This window comes from Meriones unguiculatus, chromosome 11 (genome assembly GCF_030254825.1).
Source record: "Meriones unguiculatus strain TT.TT164.6M chromosome 11, Bangor_MerUng_6.1, whole genome shotgun sequence".
In the NCBI taxonomy this organism is placed as follows: domain Eukaryota; kingdom Metazoa; phylum Chordata; class Mammalia; order Rodentia; family Muridae; genus Meriones; species Meriones unguiculatus.
Genome location: NC_083359.1, coordinates 36,051,774 through 36,079,129, shown reverse-complemented (window position 1 = coordinate 36,079,129; position 27,356 = coordinate 36,051,774). Strand labels below are relative to the sequence as shown.

Here is a 27,356-nt window from a genome sequence, read left to right as displayed (position 1 = left end):
CTGATGTAGCTCCAAGAAGGACTCTCTAGGGGCCTCAATCTGTTTGACTTATCTTCCTGTACTTCTTCATGGATTTTATTCATTTCCTCCATTATCATATTCATAAACATAAATTTAAGGTCATTTTCTTGTTTTAGTTGTGTTAGGGTATCTAGAACTGCTTGTCATGGGATAACTGGGCTCTGGAGATGTCATTACTGCTCTGGCCTTCTGGCTGTCTCTGGCATTAGCTGGTAGTTTCTGGTGCCCGCTGCAGTTCTTGGGGGTGGAGGGTGCAGGAAGATCCCTGGGCAGGAAGCTGGATGATAGGAGGCCTCCTCAAATTGGTGGACATGGTCTCCTACTGGCAAGTGGTTCCCAGGGAACTGCCTAAGGCTCTCCTCAAATGTATGATCCTGTGGACTTACTGGACTCCTCAGGAGCCCAAGGCCCCTCCTCTCACCAGGGTAAGTCCTGGAGACGGTCTCCCCACCACTGGCATTCTTGCTCTGTGGTTAATGAGCTGTAGCTGCCCAGACACTATGCTCAGACACTGTGCTTGCTGGGTGCAGCCATCTTGGAGAACCAGTGAGCCCAGAGGTCTGGTCGGTCTCCCTAAGGAGCTGGGTTGAGCTTTGGAGCAGCATCTGGGGCTGTTCTGTGGCGCCCCCGGAGTCAGCAGGGAGTCAACAGGCCCACTGTTGGAGCTGTGTGCCCTGGAACACGGAAAGTATTCATGGGACGGTGAGAACAGTGTGCAGTCGAGTGGCCAGATGTGCAGGCTGCGGATGAGTGGGAACCTGGGAACTTTTCCTGGGTGACCTGAAGTTAGACCCGATTGTTTCCCTTACCATGGGCTCTCCTCTGACCTGGGAAACAGAAGCTGGTGTTTTGGAGCCCACATTCCATATGTCTGTCGCTGTAAAGTCACCGCCGTCCTGCTGATCAGACACAGTGCTCAATAGGTACTGCCATCTTGATCATTTTAGTATGTCCTTTAAACATCTTTGTTAATTTGCCTCCATTTTTTTCTTGGTTAAGGACAGCTCAGAATGCTCTCTTATGTGTATGATGTTCCCTTTCGCCACTTTCCTTGAAGGGCTTCTGAATACTAGACGTGCCTCTTACTCGTGCCTACCTTATACAGTTACAAGGTGTATTTATTATTTGGGAGCTATGTTTTATTTGTCCCTGATACCTTAAAATTTGGAGGGTTTTTTTTTTTCTGAGAAATTAAGAGGTTATGCAGCATCAATTTATAAAAATACATTTTTAGCCATAAGAAAATACCAATAAGACATTATTCCAGAATGTAAACAAAGCACTAAAATAATCAGAACTGTATTTTATGATTGCTTAGCTGCAGAGAGGAAGCACCGAGTCTATTCTAAGGTCATACCACTAGGCCAGGTAAAAGATGAAACAAAGTGGATTTGCTGGAATAACTACAAAATGGCTCAGATAGCACTTGAGCACCCGGACGCTGGAAGGAGAAATGAAGGGAAAGACAGACTGACCCTCCAGACACAGCTTGAGCAACTGAGATTAGACATATGAAGACTTAGGACTGGAAGGCAGAAGACAGAAATTTAATCCTAATCATTGAACTGCAGGTACATTTTATGTTTAGAATCTCAATAGTCTAAAACATATACAATATCTATGTTGTTCAAAAACAAAATGCAAATCTTTGCGTATGCCCCACTGTGAATATGTGTCCATCTGCTTGCACAGCCATCAACTTAACTACTTGCTCACTTGGCCTCTGATGTCATCTACGAATGCAGAAGCCCAGAAGGAATTCACATAATTCCTATAGTTACAACTACTCACCAGGGAAGCAAAAATCAAAACTCACTTATCTTCATGCATCTCAGCGAAGCCAGGTCAACAGAAAGCTCTAACTTCTCCAGCTCCCCCTTAAGCACACTAAAGAAGGGAGAGAAGTTAAAGACCCCAGACAGAAACTTCAACCAATAAGAAGCAGGACACCGAAGGAAGAAAACAGACAAGTTGCTTGCCCTTGGCAAACCCTACCACAGCTCTTGTGAGGAGCTCAGGGGAAATTCTTGTTAAAATTTTTCTCAGTAATGCACTACTGTGTATGTTGTTCTACAGTCATTGAGAGCACTGAGTTAGTAAGTATGTGAACTCTGGTCACATTCTGTCAATGGATTAACTTCCTGTTATGTCTTGCTATTCAGTGACACAGTATTCAACATACATCATCAATTTGTTAGCACAGAGCCCCTAGAAGTAAGACTGTGTCTGTAACAAAGTTTTCTGTGTGTTTTCTCTGAGACTCGTGGCAGCCTTCTTATATAGGAAGACTAAACAATGCTTCAACACAACAGCTGGGCCATTTTCAGCAGTGAAAGAAAGAAGAAAAACATGACAAATATGGCACTGAGGAGCCTGCAAAAGCACACTGACTTATGCTGTGAGCAGTCGAACAAGAAAGCAGAAGGCGGTCTTTTATATCAGCTGAAAAACTGAGCAATAAGCAAGTCAAGGGTTTTTGTTTTATTTTCTTGTTATGTTCATGTTTGTAAATGACAGCAAAAGGAACATGAGAACAGATTTCAAGTTTATAAACAAATTTATCACAAGAACAAGTCACAAAAACAGAAATCAAAACAATAACAGTTGACAAAAAATTTCTCTTTTTTTTTCTTACCTATTTTCCTTATCCTTAATTCTCTGAAAACATGTAATTTACTGTGTAGGAGCTTGGTCTGATGCATGTTACTGGTCCTTAGGATCTGGTTAGACTTATCTTTGTTTTGTAAACCTGCCTAAGACATATCTGATTGGTTGATTAAACAGCCTATACCTGGGCAGGGCAGTATGGGGTAGGTGTGGCTAAGGTTCCTGGGCTTTGGAGGACAGAGAGGATCACAGGAAACAGGCCAGAAAAGAGGAAGAAGGAGGACACCAGGATACGTTAACCTGGAGAAGAAACCATGTGAGGCTGGGAGGAAGGACTTCAATAATGGCGTGGAAAGACCAAATGCAGAACAAAAACAAGTATTTATAAGAATATAGACGGAAGATAGGATGGTTAAGGAGGATGGCACTGGATGCGGGCTGGGAGATTTATCTGTAATAGCCAGAAGCTGGAAACAACCCAGATGCCCCGCAACTGAAGAATGGATACAGAAATTGTGGTACATCTACACAATGGAATATTACTCAGCATTTAAAAACAAGGAAATCATGAACTGATTGGCCTGCTCTTTGATCACCTCCCCCTGAATGGGGGAGCAGCCTTACCAGGACACAGAGGAAGACAATGCAGCCACTCCCGATAAGATCTGATAGACTAGGATCAGAAGGAAGGGGAGAAAGACCTCCCCTATCAGTGGACTTGGGGAGGGGCATGCGTGGAGAAGGGGGACAGAAGGTGGGATTGGGAGGGGAGAAGGGAGGGGTTTGTGGGGAGAAACAAAGTGAATATAGTGTAATTAATAAAAATTTAAAAAAATATTTAGAAAAAGAAAAAATTGCATAAGCATTTTACAAAGGCTCTAAACAGTTATATTCACATTTTCAAGTAATTTAATTTGGTGTAAGGAATAATAAGTCTTAGTAAACTTAAAATATTTTATATATTCAGATTAAAGTTTTATCTTTTAAAAATATGTTAATTAAAATAGATTCAAAATTTATTTAAAAGAGAGTACACAGGATGAAAGAATATGCAAAGAAAAAATCTATTTACAACTACAACATATTTATCAAAACCTTAAGAATATATTTAAGGCTAGTGAGTTGACTCAGTGGGATAAAAGTGTTGGTATTCAAGCAACCACTTGAGGACTTGAGTTCAAATCCCCAGCAAAGACATAAAAGCCAGGTATGGCCACATGAGCCTGTAAACCTCAATGCTGCAGAGGAAAAGACAAGCAGATCCCAGAAGCTTGAGGACCAGCTAGCAGAATCAAGCAGGGAATCTCAGGTTCAATGAGAGTGTCTCAAAAATAAGGTGAAATATAGTAGAAGACTCACAGCCTCCCTCTCTGGCCTGACATGCATGCACACTCACATACATTTACCCACATATTACTCACCTATCCCAACACACACACAAAGAATATATTTAATAGTAATGTAACTACTAAATATTATTTTTAAAATTTTTACTGGAGTAATAGTATTGTAACAACAGCTATCATCATCAATGGGAACATATCAAAGACCTATAAAAAGACCTAAGTTTTGTGTAACATATATGGCCTTAAAAGATCAAGTTGGCCTAAGTTAACATTTTGAATAGTAAAATACTGACAAACTTTAATATAAACTGAATTATTATAAGTAAGTTTTAAAAGATAATCACAAAAAAAGTGAGGTAGGGATCACGGAGACAACTTAGTGGACAGAGTTCCTTGTACAAGCAGTAGGACTGGGTTTGGAATCCCTAGAACCCACAACAAAAGGTGGGCAGGTGCAGTGACCAGTTGTAATCCCCACACTCGGGGTACAGCAACAGGAGATGTGTGGCAAACTGGCTAGCTAGACAGTGAAAATCAGTGACAGAACTTGCTGCCGTAAATAGCTGGAGAGTGAGAGAACAGGGCCTAATGTCAACTCTGAGCCTCCACAAGCACGTAGCTGCACATGTACCCACACACGTTTGCATCCATACACACATACATACAGTACACATGCAAGAACGGGGATGATACACATATAATATATAATAACTGAGTGCCATATAGAACCAAAAATTTACAAATTAATACAAGCCATTTGTTACAGTAACTTATCAACAATAATAATCTGATTATATAGTGGTCAATGGTAGAGAAACGGTGACACCCACAGTCTTCGGGTTGGATGATAAATTGGTACATTTATATCATATCAAGTATTTGAGTCACTAAGTATTTCAGATTTCAGGGCTTTTTAGATTTTGGAATAATATTTGCTAATTGTGTTGGAATTCAGTTTCAGATTTTATACAACTGCGGATTTTAGGTTTTCAGATTAAGAATCTAAACACATATAACTCTTTGAGGCCAACTAATAACACTTCTTGTGATTCTTTAAAATGCTGCAGACACTGTGATGACCTACTCAGCTTTAAGAAATTAACTCTAATGTATAAAACACAATGTTTACTTTGATGCAATTTATAATGAAGAAAAACTGAAAAGCAACCTAAAATTTGAAAATCAAATTTAAATTATGGTATAGTCCAGAAAATTTAACTTTTAGGTTACATGTTCACAGAACTGTGTTTAATGTTTACAGGTTTATGTGTGAGATACATCACTACTTACCAGGCACTGTTGTAAACATTTTAAAAAATTAACTCATTTGAATCTTAACAGCCCCCAAATACTATTTCCATTTTCCTTGTTACAAAACAGTGTTGTAACCATTTCTGCTTTTAAAATGGGTGAAAATACACATGCAGTGTTCACATATCCCCACACTTTCAGGATACTCAAAGGTTCTTTACAAAAACCAACAGCAGTACTCTGAAATTTTGTGATATTTATTTCCATCGAAATTAAAGCCTTCCACCAAAACAAAAGAAAACCCAAGCATGAGTATGTAAGATAGATGCTCTTTAGTCAAGGTCTATGAAAATACAAGCTATCCACATTATTCACAGGTGCACACCTTTAGTCCTGCCTCACAGAGGCAGGGGCAGGCAGAACTCTGTGAGTTAGAGACCAGCCTGCTCTACAAAGTGAAACCAAGACAACCAAGGTTACAGAGAAAGCCCGTCTCAAAAACGCAAAAAGCAAAACAAAACAAAAACATTCCCTCAGTTTAGGAGTGTGGGAAGAGTCATCCAAGAGCTTATTAAGGTTGAGATCACTAGCAGTCGGGGATTAAAATCAAGTAAATTTGAGCCTATTTGTTGAAGAAACAAATTCTAATCACTTAATCTCTGTGCATGAATTTCCTTGAGTAAAAAGGGAACTAGTACCCAAAGGCCAAGTGCATCATTTTATACATAGCCATACAAAGCTAAACCAAAAACTAAATTTCCTAACTGTGTAGTAAATGGCTGTTACTCACCGGCAGGATAATTCTCCATCCATAGCATCATGCTCATCTGTGCTGGTATATGTTAATCTCCCTCCTACAACTGTGCCAACTAAGTATATCAGCCATGCAAGACGTCCTTACAACAAGAAAGAAAAAAGGTGAGAAGTATTGATTGAAACAAGCTCATTTTTCAGAAAAATCCCTAAATTAGCAAAATCATCTGTTCTTCTAAACCAATAATCAATTATTATAAAAGTCAGTTTTCAACAGACAGTATAAAGCATTGGGTTTCATGTTTATCAAGGCAGTGATAACAGCAAGTCTTCCAGGAAGAAAAATAAAGGTACTTATAAACAGTCCAACCAGTCTGCTTCAATTTTATATGTTACTTACTTACTTCTTTAAGTCTTATGGCTTTCATTTGCAAATGGGGAAAATAAAGACATGATTAAAATTAAACTCAATAGATCTGGGCGTGGTGATACAAACCTTTAATCCCAGCAGAAGCTAGGCAAACACAGGTGAATCTCTTTGAATTGAGAACAGCCTAGTATACTTACTGAGTTCCAGCAGAACTCCATAAGAGAGACCCAGTCTCAAACACCAAACAACAAAAAGTTAAACTTGATAATAAGACCTACATGTATTGTGTATAGCCAGTTCTGCTATTCAGCCAAAAGCATTGTAACTGTGGTCACATGGTGCATGAAGGTAATTCAGCACTTGGGAGAGATGGGATGCTAAAGCAGAACAGACAATCTCCACAAACTTCAGGCTAGCCTAGGCTGACCACCGCCACCACCACCAAAACCAAAGTGTATTATTGTGGGCTGAGTATGATACATACACCTGAAATGACAGGACTTGGAAAGCTGAAGCCAAAGGATGGCAAGTTTGAGGTAGACTACACACCACAAAAAATTGTAGGCCAGTCTGGGGCACCTATCAAGACTTTACAAACAACAAATCCTTTTATCCTAATGACCACCACTATTCTGAATGCTCAGTTTGTGATGGTGTCTGTCTAATCATTTTCATTTTCATTTTAGAACTACTTCTGCTTGTAACACTATAGATTATAATTTTCCTTCATATTTTAAAATCCACAAGTTTTGTTATGCAATTCACTGATTACTGAGTTTCCTTAATGGCTAAAAATACCAAAGAATTAAGTAATGAAACAAAGAGCTAGGGAGTTAACTTAGTGAAGCACCTGCTTCCTAAGCACAGAGACCTGAGTGTGGTCTTCAGAACCTACATAAAATGAGCTGGTGTCATGGCACACACTTATAATCCCAGTGTCAGAAAGCAGAGGTAGGCGCCCTGCGTGGCAGAGGTAGGCGCCCTGCGTGGCTCCAAGGCAAGCCACTCTAGCCTACTTGGTAAGTTGCTGGCTGGAGACCCTGATGCAAAAGACCAGCAAACAGCACAGAAGGAACAACATCTGAGATTGGACTATGGTGGCCACATAAATGTATACAGATATGCATCCACACAAATGCGCACACAGAGAGAGAGGGAGGAAGGGAGGGAGCACACCCAAATGGGAATATCTATTGTTTTCACAAATTTTACTTTAGAGAAGGCAAAATTTATAACTTTAGAAATGGAGTTATAGCCAGAGTTACATGCCCTCAATCCCAGCACTTAAGAGATGCAGAGGAGGGCAGAATGCTGTGAGTTCGAGGCCAGCCTGGTCTACAAAGTGAGTCCAGGACAACCAGGGCTACACAGAGAAATCTTGTCTTAATAAACAACAATAAAAGGAATGGAGTTATTAGCTAAATGATTTTTAAGAAGTATTATGTTAGATCTCTGGATTTATTGATACCAGTATTAGATTCTCTAAAACTTTAGAGAGCTAGAGGAATATTTAACATAAAAATGTCATTTCACACAGAAATTTTGTGTCATTTGTCAAAACTGATTTTTCAAAGATGAACAAACTATTTCACAATTCCAAAATTAATTACATTGTTTTAATTAAAAACATCTTCATGGCTAGAGTGATGGCTCAGTGGTTAAGGCATCTACACGGAGATGCAATGCCCAGTTCTGATCTCTATAAGCACCAGGCAAGCACATGGTACAAATACGTACATTCAGACAGAATACTTCTACAGAGAAAAGTAAGCAAACCTTGAAAAAAAAAAAGAGCCTTTCCATGTGACCTTCATATTTGTTTAAATATGTTGAATAGTTCAGAAAAAGCCTGTGCTGTTTCCAGACATGGGAAGAACAAACACATTTTCAACACTGCTTTCCTACAAATTATTATTCTGCAGCAATCAACAAACCACTCCCTTGTAAAAGCAGAGATTCTGCAACCTGCTTCAGTGACAAACATCCAATAAATAAGTGATACATTCTGGCAAATACACACCCTCTTCTGCCTATCAAAACAAGTTGACTAGATTACAAACTGCCAATTTTGCAGTGTATCCACTAGCCACATGCATCAGTTAAAGGTAAAGAACTAGTGGGCTCAAGAAACACATCACAGAAGAAGTTCCACAGCATGTAGTAATAAGAAAGGTACTAGCACAAAGTCCCAAAGTCCATGTAAGAAGCTGAGTTCATGTTTGTGCCTCTACAGTGTTTCCAGCTCAATTGTCTAGACAGCACATAGTTTCCCCTGGAAAGCATGCTAACACTTAGGGTGGCTTCTTCAACCAAACCTCTTGAATCTTGAACTTGAACATGGAATAGATTAAGTATTCATGATCCTCATTTCTGCTTCTAGAATATTTTCTTAATCATAAAAGTACTTGTTGTTTATATCTTATATCATCAAATTATGAACCCTCTTTGTTGATGCAATTATATATGCTCTCCTGTATATTATTTCACCTTATTTTTAAAACTCTGAGGGGGCTAGAGAGATGGCTCGGTGGTGAAGAACACTGGCTGTTCTTCAGAGGACCCAGGTTCAATTCCTGGCACCCACATGGCTGTCTGTAATGCCAGATCTAGGGGATTTGAACAAGACGCCCTTGTGAGTCTCAGGCAGTTGAATACTTGGTCCCCGTTGGTGGCCATTTGGGAAGAATTAGTAGGTATGGGGCGGGTATGGGGGCAGGCTTACGGCTTTGAAAGCCTGCTGTCATTCCCAGTGCTTTCTCTGCTTTCTGTCTGTGAATGGGAATGAGTTCTCAGCTGCAGTTCCAGCACCATGTTAGTTAGGCTGCCATGCTACAGCCATGATGGTAATCAACTTCCAGCCCGCTGGAACAATAAGACCCAATTAAATGCTTCCTTCTCTAAGTTGCCTTGGTCATGGATTTTTTTTTTTTTTTCACAGCAATAGAAAAGTATGACAGGAGTCTACTGAGCGCATCTGAAAGACTCTAACTAGCAGTGTTTTCAAAGCAAAGACTCATCACCAAACCTTTGGCAGAGTACAGGGAATCATAAGAAAGAAGGGGAGTTAGTCTGATGGGGAAAGGATAGGAGCTCCACAAGGACCAAATATATCTGGGCACAGGGTCTTTTCTGAGACTGACACTCAACCAAGGACCATGTATGGATATAACCTAGAACTTCCGCTCAGACGTAGCCTGTGGTAGCTCAGTAACCAATTGGTTTCCCAAAGTGAGGGGAACAAGGACTATTTCTAACAGGAACTCAATGACTGGCTCTTTGGCCTCCCCACCCCCAAGGGAGGAGCAGTCCTGTTAGGCCACAGAGGAGGGCTTTGCAGCCAGTCCTGAAGATACCTGATAAAACAGGATCAGATGAATGGGGAGGAGATCCCCCCTATCAGTGGACTTGGAAAGGGGCACGGTGGAGATGAGGGAGGGAGGGAGGGACTGGGAGGGAATGAGGGATCGGGACACGGCTGGGATACAGAGTTAATAAAATGTAACTGATAAAATAAATAAATAAATAAAAAAGAAAACTTAAAAAAAAAAAGAAAAGTAACCAAGACACAGGCCTTCTGTATAACAAGTTATGTGCTAGATAAGCTATGTTTGAGTCAACAGTGCTATTGGGTCTGAGTTCAATGTCAATGAACCAATATAAATAAACAACCCTAAAGACTCACACATAAAACAATGGTTATGTTTCGATAACCTGATGGAAATGTTACAACCCAATAATAGCCACAGGAACAATGACTTGATACTTGTGAATATGGTATTATGCTTACCTAGACCATTATCACCAAATAACAAGAATCAACTCTATTTCTTAGAATCTCAGCAATCATGAGACTCTTAACAGCGACTAACCAGTTAACAAACTAGCAGTTGCACTGTGCATGAATTGTATTAGTCACTTCTAAAATAAATGTAAGTCTGAAATGCTGCAAGTATAACTTTTATGGATTGTAACATTTTACCTGCCCTAAGAGAGTGACTATTTTTTAAATATTCTACTATAAGTCATTTGCCTCCAGTCCCATGACTTGGGAGGACTGAGGCAGAAATACTGCCTTGAGTTTGGAAGGCAGATCAGGCTACACAGTATGATCCTGTGTGACCCTCTTCCATTCCAAATAGTACTATTTCTCAAAGCAAACATAATTTAAGAGTAAATAATCACTAATTACCTCCCTTACACTTTATCACTTTAGATATTTAGATGCTATTTAGGTAATAATTACTGCTGTTCTTTTTAAAAATATACTGGGCAAATTCTCTGTTATTGAGCTATGTCCCTACTCCTTGGGGGAGCGGGGCTGTTGTTGTTTGAGACATGCTCTTAACACATAACTTAAGCAGTCCTTGAACACCTTATGCATGTAGGCCAAGCGAGCCTAAAATCCATCATCTTTGTTCTCAACCTCAGCACTGGACTAAATACCATACCACACACTAGTCCTGATTGAGAACCTAAGATGGAGGCTTACCAGCAACGTGGAGAGAACCATCTGCACTTCGCTCTTATTTAAGAAACTTGATTTATGACAGACCAAAGTTGTTCCATGTATATAATTTTCATACTTTTCCATTAAATATTTACTTCAGGAAGCAGAAGTTGCTGGGAAGATGCAGGTTTGTTAACCACACAGGGAGACTGTGCTTCAAGACAGAGAGGCAGGGAGGGGAAAACCAGCATAGTAAGCAACACTAACAGCTGCCAGAAGCAAAGGCTTCAAGTCTTGTGTCTGCTCTTTACTACCTTAGCAACTTACTGCTTCCTAAGTACTCATAACGCACACAAGTCAGCACTGTAAGTGTGCCCTGCCTGTTTTGGCTATTATTACTATTATGGTTGAATAATACCCCTTTAACGGTAGTTCCACATCGAAGCCACATATAAACACCATGAAAAATATACTAAACATTTACATTTTCGTTCTGTTTTCCTGCAGAAGCTGTACTAGAAAATGAAATAACATATTACTTAATAATTTTAAGTTGTTCCTACTTTGTCAAAGCTTTGCTATCATAAAAGGTAGCTATAACTCATCACATTTACTTCCTTAATGTTGATTATATGATAAACAAAAATATTTTTTTTCGGGCTAAAAAAACTCTCTGAGAAGAAACATTTAGACAACACTGACTGAGTAAGCTTTTGGAAGGACTAATTCAACATGTGAAGGTCTGAGGGCGCAAAGGACTCTATGCTGGAGAGCTCAATTTACTGGTACCCGGGTTCCTAAATTGAGATGATTTTTGCAACACCATATAAAAAGCACTAATGCCTAATAGTAGACTAATAAAAGTATATATAAGCTATCTCAATTTGAAAAAATTTTAATTCTTTCATTATGACCACTAAATGATACCTTGGATATCAAAAAATACCATGTATAAGTAGCATGCGACATTTTTATAATATAATATAAGCATTTTTATAATATAATGGCACATTTAAATGGAAGTTCACTAATTTATTTTGAAAAATGGGGTGTTCATTTGCCCTTTCCTTGATTGAGAGGTAACAGTCTTTAAGGCTGTGGGAAATGAAATACACAATCTTCCCTTGTGAACAAATCAAGCTAGAGGTAGTGCTAGCAAGAACAGTGACCGAGCTATCGGTAAGCTGTCAGATGCAATTCTGGGAGTCAGCTAAAGGTGAAGGCAGTATTTCTCATAAATATCAAACCATTCTCCCAAACTTCTATTTAAAATGCATCATTGAAAAATCACATCAAAGCTAGGCAAGGTGGTGCATAACTGTTATCCCAGTGCTCAGGGAGGCAGAGGCAGGTGGACCTCTGAGAGTTCGAGGCCAGCCTGGTCTACCAAGCAAGTCCAGGACAGCCAGGGCTATACAGAGAAACCAAAACCAAACCAAAAAAACAAACAAAAAGAAAAGTCATCAGTCATGGTAGTGCACACCTTTAATCCCAGCACTTGGAAGGCAGAGGCAGGTGGCTCTCTGTAAGTTCAAGGACAGCCTGGTCTACAAAGCTTAGGACAGCCAGGGCTCAACAAAACAACCTTGTCTCAAAAAACAACAAAAAAGAAGTTACATTGAAAAATCAACCAGACATGAAAGCAAAACTAATGCATGTTCTCCCTTACATGCAGAATAGAAACAAAAAAGTGTGATATACATAGAGAGGTAGACATCTAGCAAAGGCCAGAAAGGGGGAGAAGTAGGTCCACGGGTACAAGCTTGCAGTCTAGGCCAATTACAGCGAAAGACTGAAGAACATCAGTAACAACAGCATGTGCTCCGAGGGGCATCGGGTCTCTTTTTCACAAGCACACACAAAACTTTGGAAGGTGGGGGTGGACAGGATAACAAACAACCCTGATGACAGCATTCATTTCATTATGCAAATGTCCATCAAAACATCATGCTGTATACCTTCAGGATATACCAAAAAATTTATTTTCATCCCAAAATTGCATCCAGGAAGTTCAATCAAAGAACCATGTCAACACATGCATCTAAACTGAATTTAGAAGAAAATATCTGATGCACAAGATTCATATCTATAAATCTCTTAGAATCTCATTTTATAAGACTAAATTTTCATTATAATTTCCAATTTTTCTCTTTATTCTGAAATAGTCAAGGCACTTGTTTTAGCAGCTGTTCAGGCATAGAACATTTTTTCCTTAACAAAATAATTATTGCTGTAATAATCTGTAATTATGGTTTATAACTGCAATAATCCCAAAGAAATCAGTCATTACCATAGATCACAAGTAATCGTTAACTACTGTTAATGACCTATTTCTTAGGGATTATTGTTTTTGTAAACCATGACCATATCACCACAGATATGAGAGAGCAAGACAATATAATACAAATGAGATCATAATATAATAATAAACTTATTTTGTAACATTAAAAGCCATTAAGCATCTAAATTAAAGCACACATAACTATAGCATATAATTTTCTTTGTTCAACATTAACTGAACTGTTGAGTCTGCACAAAAGAAATTGAATACTACTGCGCAGTGTCTGAGCTACAGCAATGCTGTGCATTCTTTGTAATATATTAGCAATTACTTCTGACCACATTGAAGGTATCTTTAAAAGGCAGATAACTTTCTCCTCACTGACTTTTTGACTAGAAAAATGGAAAGTAAACATTTATTAAAATATTTCTATGTACCAGACACAGACCTTCAAATATTACAATGTAAGAACTTTAAAATATATCCAACTATAAAAAGTTCTACTCTTAAAAGTCAAGAATTGGGTGTAAGTTAATACAGTCAATACACATCTCTAAACAAAATGAATAAATTATTCATTTATTTCAGTTAGTCCTATTCATGTCTTTGAATATCTATAATTTCATTAAATTTCTTCAGAAGAAAAACAGGTCTTTGATTTTTGCAACTGGATCTTGCAATGTTTAGTGTGTGTATGTACATACATAACACACAAGCACATGCCACAGAACATGTGTGAAAGTCAGAATATAACTTGGAGGAGTCAGTTCTCTCTTGTCCCCTACAGATTTGGTGGCAAGCATCTTTATCTGCTGAGCCATCTTGCTACCCCACCTACATTTTAATGAAATAATTGATCCAAATACAAAATCATATGTACCTACGTTAACTAACAGCACTGCCATGTCCGCCTCCAAACCCGCCCTGTGCTTGTCAGTTACGGTTCACCCTGAGGTGACCCTGTGCTGCCCCTGGTGCTTCCTGTTCTTCTGTCACTTTCCTTTTACTCCTTTTGCATATGCTCCTAAGACAGTGGACTTCTCGCTTGTCTCACTTGTTTAAAAGCTGTACTAAAGGTTTCATGCTACATATAGCTTCCTGAGAGTTCCTTTTCTTCACCAAATAGCTGATGCACAGTCTCATTAAGTATGCCTGTAGTTTAGTTTTATCATTCTATAATATTCTACTATGTAATTTTACCAAGATTTATATTTCCTAGCTATATTATCCATCTCTAAGATGATGGGAATATGGTCTATATCCAACTTACAAATATCTGAACAATATACTGTTTACCAATGGTGCTTTTAAACACATACTACTGCCTATCAACAGTCAGTTCACATACAGTAAGATCTCCATACTTTACAGCTTGATGGCAGCTCCAGAAGAAAACAGCGTTAAGTGGGCATAATGCAAATCTTCCCATATTTGACAAACTTCCACCTAAGCTGACATGCATAAAAAGCTGTAGATAAACCACAGTAAGCTATATGCATGTACTTGACCAATTTGCTAAAATAAAATTTAAATACGGTAATAAAGAAAAGGGAAAAAAACACAGAAGGGTAAATTTCTATTTACTATGTATGTACACTTTCTGACAGCAGGGAACCTTTTACAGATGACAAAAGGACAACTTCATACAAGAAATCGAGCCCATTCCATATGCCTCCCCTTGCTGTCATCATATATAGAGACGTCAGTGTTCCCAAGTCTGCTGGACTCAGACCACTTCATCAATTCTTCATCTGTTAACTTTGCTCCAGTTACCATCACATGTCAAATGTCTGTGGCACTAACACAGCAACTGCCATCCATTCCCAAATACATGAAATGCTTCTCTAATTCCTTTTTTAGTCTCTCTTTGCTTTGCTTTTTGGCCACTGCTGTCAGTCTCAGTAAAGTCAACTGTGTCATGACTTTCACCATCTAGCTCATCAATCACGTCACGAGACTATGGCTGCAGGTCTCTTCGCATGGGCTGCATACAGTTCCTGTCATTACAGTCTCACCACTGTTCTCAAGACAGCAGCATTCTGAGCTGTGCAGTCTGGGCTTCAATCATCCAAGGCCACAGAGCTAGAACCTTCTGAGATATGGCGATGCAACCACTCAGACTGATCAATCTACTCAGTCTACTTCTATAATGAGTTTAAACTTTCTTCTCGTCTTGTCTCTAAATTACTTATGTGTTTTAACATCACTGTTAAGATCTCATGGCAGTAAATACTCTGCTTTCTTCTGGCAGAAAAAAGCCCTTGGTTTACCTGCTTCTTAAAAGAAACAGTTGCTAGCCAAACATGATGGCCCATTCCTATGATCCAAGCACTTAGGAAACTGAGGCAGGAAGACTATAATGAGTCTGAGGGAACCTGAACAACACAGAAACTACAGACAAGGCTACACACATAACCTTGTCTCAACATACAACACAAAACACACAGCAGCTGAAAACCTAAAAAAAAAAGAAACCTGCTGAGACACAGTGATATGATGGGGGCTGTGGGTGTCTTAAAGTAAGTTATCAGTCAAGTATCAGCTTTGTTAGTCCTTCCTCTTCAGTTACTTTCAAGGTTACACAATATGAAAGAAGCAAGGCTGGTTTTTATGACTGGAAGATGATGGCTTGCTGTAATAACAATACACATGATGAATTAAGTCTCAGAATTCCTTCACTTGCTACCTCCATTCTATTCTTTCTACTGTGTCTAAGAGTGAATTTGACATACATGACATTCCCGTATGATCTTGTAATTTCCCTTGCAATATTTTCATTCTCTTTATTCTACAGCATTTTTGACAATTTCTTCAGAACTGACAGTTTAAAGATTCCTTCTTCAATTTACTATTTAACAATCCAAAACATTTAGAGCAACAACTGTTTAATACAAGAGTAACAATGAGCACAAGATTAAATAACAGTCAGTGCACTAAGCGTGTTCAGCATCCGGTGACCATCACAAAGCCAAAATAGTACAAACACTGCGAGAGTTTAAAAAATTGAGATTGAGATTGAAGCAATAACCAAAAGTTTCCCAACCAAAACAAACAAAAAACAACAAAACAAAACCCTAGAACCATATGGATCACCACTGAATTCTATTAAAGGTTAAAGAAGGGTTAACACCAGTGCTCCTCAGACTCTCCCGTAAAACAGAAAGGGGCAGGTACTTAAGGAGACCATTTGGTTGGTAAAGCAGCAGCCATGCAAGCATGAGGCCCTGGACTCCAATCCACAGCAGCAGGTAAAAGCTTGTGATCTCACTGCAGGTAGCAGAGAGCTCCATGTTCAGCGAGTGACCCTAACTCAAAAACTGAAGTGGAGAGGCTGCAGAGGTGGCACTTCCTCTCAAGTCTGGAACTAGAAAAGGGCACTGATCCCACACTCTTACTCAATACTTCTTAAAATGTTAGCCCAAGACACTAAAAGAATACAAGTTAGAAAAGCAGTCAAGTATCACTGTTTACAGGTGGCATAATCTTTAAAAGTCCCTGAAGACTATCCAGCCTTGATAAAAAACCCTTTCAACAAGTGGCAGAATACAAAATCAACATCCAATAAACAGAAGCCTCTTTTATATGATGCACTTGCTGAGAGAAAAATCAGCGGGTTAAAAATCCCAATCATAATAGCTGTAAAAAAAATAAATAAATAAAGCCAAGTAATTACCTTAACCAAGAAGGGCAAACACCTCTACAATAAACACTTTAAAACTCTGAGGAGAGAATCTGAAGACACTGGTTGATAAAGACTTCCTATGCTCATGAAATGGCATTATTAGTTTTATGAAACCAATTTCATTATTAAAGTGGCTTACAGAAATAATGGAACCTTAACCAAAATCCCAGAGATACTCTTCAAATGATAGGAAAAAAATCCTGAAATTCATATAGAAGCAAAAGAGACCATATGTTGGGGGTTGGTCTGGTGCTATGATTCTCATGCTAAGTACTGGCCCCCCAAAATCTAGTTGCTATCCAGACAAGCACATTCTCACATACACCAAGTGATGCTGGGTAAACCCTGCTCCCTAATTTAAAGTTGACTGGTTAATAAAAACAGCAAGGAGCCTGTAACTGGACAGAAGAAAAGGAAGCAGGGCTTAGGTTACCAGGCATGGGGTCTTAGGCAGGGACTGCCAGGCCAGGAAAAAGGGAGAAAGAGAAGTAGGAGAGGAAGCTGGAGAGAACAAAATCACCATGGGGCAGTATGAAACATGAGCATGTGGCCATAAGGGCTGGCCTGATGGAGCAGAAGCAACCCAGACAGGACGACTTATTGGCAAGTAACTTGGGAAACGCCAACTGGGAAATAGCAAAATAGCTTAGAGAGTTGATATCTGCCCAGTTATGGTGCTTTAAAGGTCTCTGTCTCGATTATTTGGGAACTAGCTGTGATACAGAAGCCCTCTAGAGTCTAATATCCTTTCCACAACAACCATGAATATCTAGGGTGTCAGAGTCTTACTCAGCAAAAGGAGCAATGTGACAATAAGGCAGTACTTAACCTCAAATTTACTACGGAGCCACAGTAACAGAAACATAATTGTACTGGCACAAAATCATAGACATGGAGACCAATGGGATAGAGACCTAGAAACAGCCTACAAAGTAAATTCCTAATTTCTGACATTTTAAAAAAAAACATGCACTGGTGAAAACAGCCTTTAAATAAAACAGTGCTGGAAATGCTGGTTTCCGTATGTATAAGAATGAAAGCAGATCCATGTATCTCAACAGGCATAAAATTGACCTCTGAATGATCACACAACTTTCTGTGAGACTTAACACTCTGAAACTGCTAGAGAAATATACATACAAAGGATTCAAGATACAGATATATGAGCAAGACATTTCTAAAAAGGACTCCAATAGCACAAGAAATAATCTTAGGATATCTCATAAGATTACAAGAAATTAAAAGGCTTCTGCAGGACAATAGAAATAATCAGCAGAGTGAGGAAAGGTTACAAAGCTGAAAAATATTTGAAAGATACATATTGGACAAAGAGGTAATTTCTAGCATACAGAAAGCCACAAAAACTAAACACTAAAAACAATACCATTCTGTCAACACATGGGCAGATGAACTGACATACAGTTTTCAAAAGGAAAAACACAAACAGCCAATAAACACATGAGAGTACAACATCCCTACAAAGAAATGTAAAATTGCTCTGAGATATCATTCACCACTATCTTCTCCATGGCTAGCATGGAGAAAACAAATGACAATATGAATGGGGGAAGAAGAACATACATTTGCTGCTATTGGGAATGTAAACTTGTGCAACCATATAGAAATAAATGCAGTTACATTTCTTTTGAAGTAGAAACAACTGCACGTGACCCAGATGTAGCACTCCTGGGTGTACTCCTGAAGGATCACACGTGTACTTCCATGCCTAATGTTGTGGTATTTGCCATGTCTAAGAAATGAAACTAGCCCAGATGCCCATCAACAGATGAAGAAAACACAGTACATATGTACAGTGGCAGTTTTGTCTAGAAATAAAGAAAAATGAAACTGTGACATTTTGGTAGAAATGGATGGAACTAAAAATCATTATTTTAAGAGACTCCAATATTGCGGGGAGGGGCAAGATGGCGGCGCCGGGAGGACTCTCATTCTGAGCAGCAGCACAGCAGGATCAGCACAGTGAACAGCAATCAGAACTCTCGGCCATAAAACACAGTCATTGTGTTTCCCAGGTGAGAGGATACCCCACGGTGGGGGATTCAATCAGCTTTTAACTCACCCGGCTAAACTGCGGAAGAGATCCCGGTTCCGCCAGACGCTTGGCTGCCGGCCGCCAGCCCCAGCCCCAGCCCAGAGCCACAAGCCAGTGTCTCTGGTCACGGTCCCAGACTGAACCTTGGGCACCACACTATCAGAGACTGGAATTTTCAGTCGAGAGATAACCCCAGGGTACAGGAAACGATTGGGACCGGCCTTAGGTCACCCAGACATCCCCTGGAAAAGACTCGGGCGGGTTCCACGGGCACCCCAGGAGCCAGCCCGGAGCCAGAGCCGGGGACCCAGGTTCCGGCACAGAGCCCTGCCTGCCTGCGCGCCTGATTCGCCGCCAGAGATAGAAACGGCGGGTCTGATCTCAGAGCACTCAGCTCACCCCCAACCTGAAAAGGTCCCCGGAAAATTGCCCACCTTAGGGAGCCACTCAGACTCCCAAAAGCCACAAAGGCAGACACAGGCAGTTTCTGCGCACCAGACAGCTGGCAGAGACTGAGCCGCCATCACACAGCTGTGCTCCAGGCACAGGCAAATTTCTGTGGCCAGCCAGCTGGCGGACACTGAGCAGTGTGCACTAGGGCAAAAAAAGACACTGGGAGTCCGTGTCTCCAGAGAATCTATGGGGAAGGAAGGAAACTACTGACCTAAATCACCCAATCCTTCCCTAGAAAAAGTCTAGCAGTCTAGTGGGGCCGAGGCGCCAGCACTCAGCTGTGCTCCAGACACAAGCACAAACAGTTGAGGCACGCCTGATGTCCAACTGGGTCACAGCAGCTGATCATTAAATTTGCAACAAGAAACCCAGAAACAGGGCAGCTGCCCTCAGGACTTCCCTGGGTGAGAGGAGAACCCTCTCGACTAACAAAGACCACAGTTAACACTCAGGTCTATATCCCTGAGGTGAGTAACTCCTGAAAAAACACCAGCCATCCAGGGACTATACCCAAAAAGCTGAGAAGACATCCTTCAGGAAAATCCAGCTTTCTGCAAAGGGGATTCTCTCCCCCACAGGATCCCCAGGAACCACCAGAAAATAACCCCAAACTCCTAAGATAACACAATAGGTAGAGGCCAGCGTAAAAGCTCAAGCAACAAAAGACAGAGCAATATGGCATCTCCAGAACCCAGTTACCCAGGGGCAAGTAGCCCTGGACACCCCACCATAACTGAAATCCAAGAAGATGACCTAACAAGTATGCTCATGAAGATGATAACAGAGGAAACAAATAAGATTCGTAAAGACATAGAGGAAGATAAACTCAAACAGAATATTGCCATCCGTAAAGAAATAGAGGAAGCTGCAGCCAAACAGTTTATGGCCTTTAGAAAGGAAATGCTTAAAACACTGAATGAAATGAAAGAAACAGAGTTGAAGGAACTAAAAGAAAAACAGGAAAGTACAATCAGACAGGTGAAGGAAGTAAACAAAACAACTCAAGACCTGAAGATAGAATTGGAAAAATTAAAGAAAACACAAATGGAAGAAATAATGGAAAGGAAGAATCTAGGGAAGAAAACAGGAACTACAGAGGTAAGCATAACCAACAGACTACAAGAGATGGAAGAAAGAATCTCAGGTGTAGAAGATACAATGGAAGAAATCGATGTATCTGTCAAAGAAAATGTTAAATCTGAAAAATTCCTGACACAGACCGTCCAAGAAATGCAAGACAATATGAAAAGACAAAACCTAAGAATAATAGGTATAGAGGAAAAAGAAGACTCCCTTCTCCAAGGCCCAGAAAATATTTTCAACAAAATCATTGAAGAAAATTTCCCCAAGCTAAAGGAGAGGCCAATTAGAATACATGAGGCCTACAGAACACCCAGCAAATTTGACCAGAAAAGAAAATCCTCCCGCCACATAATAATCAAAACAGTAAGTATACAGAACAAAGAAAAAATACTAAAAGCTGCAAGGGAAAAAGGCCAAGTAACATATAATGGCAAACCCATTAGAATCACACCTGACTTTTCAACAGAGACTATGAAAGCCAGAAGGGCCTGGACAGATATCATGCAGACCCTAAGAGAACACAGATGTCAGCCCAGGCTACTATACCCAGCAAAACTCTCAGTCCTCATAGATGGAGAAAACAAGATATTCAATGACAAAAACAAATTTCAACAATACCTACAAACAAATCCAGCATTACAGAAGACACTGGAAGGGAAAATACAACCCAAGAAAGCTAGCTACATTCAAGAAAACACAGGAAATAAATAACCTCACTTCAGTAAAACAAAAAGCAACCAAACACACAACCTGATGACCACAGCCAACATCAAAATCAAGAGATCTAACAGCCACTGGTCATTAATCTCTCTCAACATCAATGGACTCAACTCTCCAATAAAAAGACACAGATTAACAGAATGGATACGTAAACAAAACCCAGCAATCTGTTGCATACAAGAAACATACCTAAGACACAAAGATAGACATTACCTGAGGGTAAAGGGTTGGAAGACGACTTTCCAAGCAAACGGACCCAAGAAGCAAGCAGGAGTAGCCATTCTAATATCTGATAAAATAGACTTTCAACCAAAATTAATCAAAAGAGATGGGGAAGGACACTTCATACTCATCAAGGGAAAATTCCACCAGGAAGACATCACAATCCTGAACATCTATGCCCCAAATACAAGGGCACCCACATTTGTGAAAGAAACATTGATAAAATTTAAAGCACATATAGATCCACACACATTAATAGTGGGAGACTTCAACACCCCACTCTCAACAAAGGACAGGTCAACCAAACAGAAATTAAACAAAGAAACAATGTCTCTGACAGAGGTCATGAATCAAATGGACCTAACAGACATTTACAGAACTTTACACCCAAACAAAAAAGAATTTACCTTCTTTTCAGCACCTCATGGAACCTTCTCCAAAATAGACCACATAGTGGGTCACAAAGCAAGCCTCAACAAATACAAGAAGATTGAAATAATCCCATGTATCTTGTCTGATCACCATGGAATAAAGCTGGACCTCAACAATAACAGAAATAACAAAAAGCCTACACACACATGGAAACTGAACAACTTGTTACTAAATGACAGCTGGGTCAGGGAAGAAATAAAGAAAGAAATTAAAGTCTTTCTAGAAATCAATGAAAATGAAGACACAACATACCCGAACTTATGGGACACAATGAAAGCAGTGCTAAGAGGAAAGTTCATAGCACTAAGTGCCTTCAAAAAGAAATTCGAGACAGCTCATTCAAGCACCCTAATGGCTCACTTAAAAACCCTAGAAAAAGAAGAAGCAGACACACCAAGAAGGAGTAGACGGCTGGAAATAATCAAACTCAGGGCTGAAATCAATCAATTGGAAACAAATAAAACAATTCAAAGAATCAATGAAACCAAGAGCTGGTTCTTTGAGAAAATCAACAAGATCGACAAACCCTTAGCCAGGCTAACTAAAAGGCAGAGAGACACCACCCAAATCAACAAAATCAGAAATGAAAAGGGGGATATAACTACAGACACTGAGGAAATCCAAACAATCATTAGGACTTACTTCAAAAGTCTATATGCCACAAAATTTGAAAATCTAAATGAAATGGACAATTTTCTTGATCGATTTGACTTACCAAAGCTGAACCAGGACCAGGTAAATCAACTAAATAGACCTATATCCCCCAAAGAAATAGAGGCGGTCATCAAAAGTCTCCCATCCAAAAAAAGCCCAGGACCAGATGGCTTCAGCGCAGAATTCTACCAGACCTTCAAAGAAGAGCTAACACCAATTCTCTTCAAACTATTCCACAAAATAGAAACAGAAGGAATATTACCAAATTCATTCTATGAAGCCACAGTCACCTTGGTACCTAAACCTCACAAAGACTCAACAAAGAAAGAGAATTTCCGGCCAATATCCCTTATGAACATTGATGCAAAAATACTTAATAAAATACTTGCAAACCGAATCCAAGAACACATCAAAGATATTATCCACTATGACCAAGTAGGCTTCATCCCAGGTATGCAGGGGTGGTTCAATATACGGAAATCCATCAATGTGATCCACCATATTAACAAACTGAAAGAAAAAAACCACATGATAATCTCCCTAGATGCTGAAAAAGCCTTTGACAAAATCCAACATCCATTCATGTTCAAAGTATTGGAGAGATCAGGGATACAAGGCACATATCTAAACATAGTAAAGGCGATATACAGCAAGCCTATAGCCAACATCAAACTGAATGGAGAGAAACTTAAAGCAATCCCACTGAAATCAGGGACAAGACAAGGCTGCCCACTCTCTCCATATCTCTTCAACATAGTGTTGGAAGTCCTTGCTAGAGCAATAAGACAGTTGAAGGAGATCAAGGGGATACAAATTGGAAAGGAAGAAGTCAAATTATCACTATTTGCAGATGATATGATAGTATATGTGAGTGACCCCAAAAATTCTACCAGGGAACTCCTACAGCTGATAAACACCTTCAGCAAAGTGGCAGGATACAAAATTAACTCAAAAAAATCAGTAGCCCTCCTGTATACAAAAGACAAAAGGGCTGAGAAAGAAATTAAGGAAACAACACCCTTCACAATAGCCACAAATGACATAAGGTACCTCGGAGTAACCCTAACCAAGGAAGTCAAAGACTTGTATGAAAAAAATTTCAAATCTCTGAAGAAAGAATTAGAAGAAGATATGAGAAGATGGAAAGATCTCCCATGCTCATGGCTTGGTAGGATTAACATAGTAAAAATGGCCATCTTACCAAAAGCAATCTACAGATTCAATGCAATGCCCATCAAATTACCAACACAATTCTTTACAGACCTGGAAAGGAAAATTCTCAACTTCATATGGAATAACAAGAAACCCAGAATTGCTAAAACAATCCTCTACAATAAAAGATCTTCTGGAGGTATCTCCATCCCTGATCTTAAGTTGTACTATAGAGCAACAGTTTTAAAAACTGCATGGTACTGGCATAGAAACAGAATGGTGGATCAATGGAACCGAACAGAGGACCCAGAAATAAACCCACACACTTATGGACACCTGATCTTTGACAAAGACGCCAAAACCATACAATGGAAAAAAGATAGCATCTTCAACAAATGGTGCTGGTCTAACTGGATGTCTACATGTAGAAAAATGAAAATAGATCCATACTTGTCACCCTGCACAAAACTGAAGTCCAAGTGGATCAAAGACCTCAACATAAAACCAGACACATTAAATCGGCTTGAAAAAAAAGTGGGAAATACCCTAGAACTCATTGGTACAGGGGGAAACTTCCTGAACAGAACACCAACAGCACAGACTCTAAGAGCAACAACCAATAAATGGGACCTCATGAAACTGAAAAGCTTCTGTAAAGCAAAGGACACTGTCATCAAAACAAAGCGACCACCTACAGATTGGGAAAGAATCTTCACCAACCCTTTATCTGACAGAGGACTCATATCCAGTATATATAAAGAACTAAAGAAGCTGAAAAGCAGCAAACCAAGTAATCCACTTAAAAAATGGGGAACAGAGCTAAACAGAGAATTCTCCATAGAGGAATACCGAATGGCAGAGAAGCACTTAAAGAAATGCTCAACCTCATTAGCCATTAGGGAAATGCAAATCAAAACAACCCTGAGATTTCACCTTACACCCATGAGAATGGCCAAGATCAAAAACTCAAGTGACAACACATGCTGGAGAGGTTGTGGAGAAAGGGGAACCCTTCTCCACTGCTGGTGGGAATGTAAACTTGTACAACCACTCTGGAAATCAATCTGGCGCTTTCTCAGACAACTAGGAATAGCGCTTCCTCAAGATCCAGCCATACCACTACTGGGCATATATCCAAAAGAGGCTCAAGTACACAAAAAGGACATTTGCTCAACCATGTTTGTAGCAGCTTTATTTGTAATAGCCAGAAGCTGGAAACAACCCAGATGCCCCTCAACTGAAGAATGGATGCAGAAATTGTGGTACATCTACACAATGGAATATTACTCAGCAATGAAAAATAAGGAAATCATGAAATTTGCAGGTAAATGGTGGGATCTGGAAAGGATCATCCTGAGTGAGTTGTCTCAGAAGCAAAAAGACACACATGGTATATACTCACTCATATAGACATACAACATAGGACAAACCCACTAAAACCTGTGCATCTAAAGAAACTAAGCAAGAGAGAGGACCCTAACTAAAACGTCCAATCCCCATCCAGAAAGGCAAAGAGGATGGACATCAGAAGAAGAAGAAAACAGGAAACAACCTAGGAACCTACCACAGAGGGCCTCTGAAAGCCTCTGCCCTTCAGACTATCAAAGCAGATGCTGAGCCTGATGGGCAACTGTTGGGCAGAGTGAACGGAATTTTAGGTAAGAACTGGGAAATAGTAAGAGCTGGAGAGGACAGGGTCTCCACAAGGAGAGCAACAGAACAAGAAAATTTGAACATAGGGAACTTCCCAGTGACTCATACTCCAACCAAGGACTATTCATGGAGATAACCTAGAACCCCTGCACAGATGTAGCCCAGGGCAGTTCAGAGTCCAATTGGGTTACATAGTAATGTGAAGAGGGACTGCCTCTGACATAATCTGATTGGCCTGCTCTTTGATCACCTCCCTCTGGGGGGGGGGTGCAGCCTTACCAGGCCACAGTACAGGACAATACAGCCACTTTTGATGTGAACTGACAGACTAAGAACAGAAAGGAGAGGAGAACCTCCCCTATTAGTGGACTTGGGGAGTGGCATGCAAGCAGAGGGAGGAGGGAGGGTGGGATTGGGATGGGAGGAGGGAGGGGCTTATAGGGGGATGCAGAATGAATAAAGTGTAATTGATGAAAAAAAAAAAAAAAAAAAAAAGAGACTCCAAAAGACAATATTGTCTATAGTGTCCTATACTCAGACTGTAGATTTAAAATATAATAAGAGTACAGTATGAAAGTATATATTTATCTGTAGATGGGTGCATGTCATTAAAATAGACACAGGGTCATAAAGGGGTGGAAGGAAAAATAGAGGTCATACAGTGTATGAGACACCAAAACAGGAGTGAATCTCTGGAGGAGAGAAGGGAGTTAGAGTTAGCCAGAGAGGAGCAGAGGATTCACAGGGAAGAGGGGAAAGGGAATGACTAAGAATCAAGTGTAAGAACACAAACATAGCCAGGCGGTGACAGAGCCTTTAATCCCAGCATTCGGGGGGCAGAAGCGGGCAAATCTCCAAACTCAAGGTCTACAGAGTGAATTCCAGGACAGCCAGGGTTATACAAAGAAACCTTGTCTCAAAAAACAAAAGAGACAAACAAACAAATCAAAAGAACACAAACATGTGGATATGGCAGTGAAGCCCATTATTTTGTATTCTAACCTAATAATAAAGCTATGAGTTCTTTCCAACTTATATTACATAGACATTGGAAAAGGGAGAAAACAGGGAACAGGACAGGAGCCTACCACAGATGGCCTCTGAAGGACTCTACCCAGCAGGATATCAAAGCATATACTGAGTCTCATAGCCAAACTTTGGACAGAGTGCAGGGAATCTTATATAAGAAGGGGGAGATAGAAAGACCTGGAGGGGACAGGAGCTCCACAAGGAGAGCAACAGAACCAAAAAATCTGGGCACAAGGGTCTTTTCTGAGACTGATACTCCAAGGACCATGCATGGAGATAACCTTGAACCCCTACACAGATGTATCCCTTGGCAACTCAGTCTCCAAGTGGATTCCCTAGTAATGGGAACAGGGGCTGTCTCTGCATTGACTCAGTGGCTATCTCTTTGATCACCTCCCTCTGAGGGGAGGGCAGCCTTACCAGGCCACAGAGGAAGAAAATACAGACAGTCCTGATGAGACCTGAAGGGCTAGGGTCCCCTCTCAGTGTACTTGGGGAGGGACATGGGAGGAGAGGAGGGAGGAAGTGTGGGGTAGGGAGGGAATGAGGGAGGGGACTACAGTTGTAATACAAAGTGAATAAACTGTAATTAATAAAAAAATAAAATCTGAAAAATTATTTCTTGCTATTTACCTGCAAGTATTTAAAGAGATATGAATGTGCACCCTCCCTTAGTAAGATTAAAGATGAAATAATAGAGAAATTTAAAAAAACATGGTGTAGACTAATAAAGTAAAATCTGATGAGATCTCTTTTACTGGCTGATTTTGGCTGAGTTTCCAATCTACTACTTAAAGAAACAATACTAGTTCAAAGACAACGACATCACACTGTCTGCTTGAGGATCATTAACAGATGTTCCATAGTGAGTCCATGTTGAGTTGTTACCTCTATTTTAAAAAATATTAAATATCAACAGTCAAGTCACCAAAATATCCAACAGCTTAATAAACTCAGTGCTTTATGAGAGCGTAGACATTGGGAGAAAGGAAGAAATTAGTTTACAGCAGGACAAACTGGCCTCAAACTCAGAGATCTGCCTGCCTCTGCCTCCTGAGTGCTGGGATTAAAGGCCTGAGCCACTCCACCAGCAAGATTCTTGTAGTGACTAATGGTTCTACTCACTATAGCACACTGCTCGCAAGTG

At 40.0% G+C, this 27,356-nt stretch overlaps 1 protein-coding gene across 2 annotated transcripts in view; it reads right to left on the bottom strand.

Moving 5' to 3' along the window:
• The window catches only part of Ranbp17 (RAN binding protein 17), a 316,632-nt gene that overhangs the window by 249,206 nt on the left and 40,070 nt on the right, over positions 1 to 27,356 (bottom strand). For both annotated transcript variants that reach the window (XM_060363875.1, XM_060363876.1), the window contains exon 13: positions 6,016 to 6,121. In XM_060363875.1, the coding sequence (XP_060219858.1) occupies positions 6,016 to 6,121 (106 nt within the window). The remainder of the gene's footprint in view (positions 1 to 6,015; positions 6,122 to 27,356) is intronic.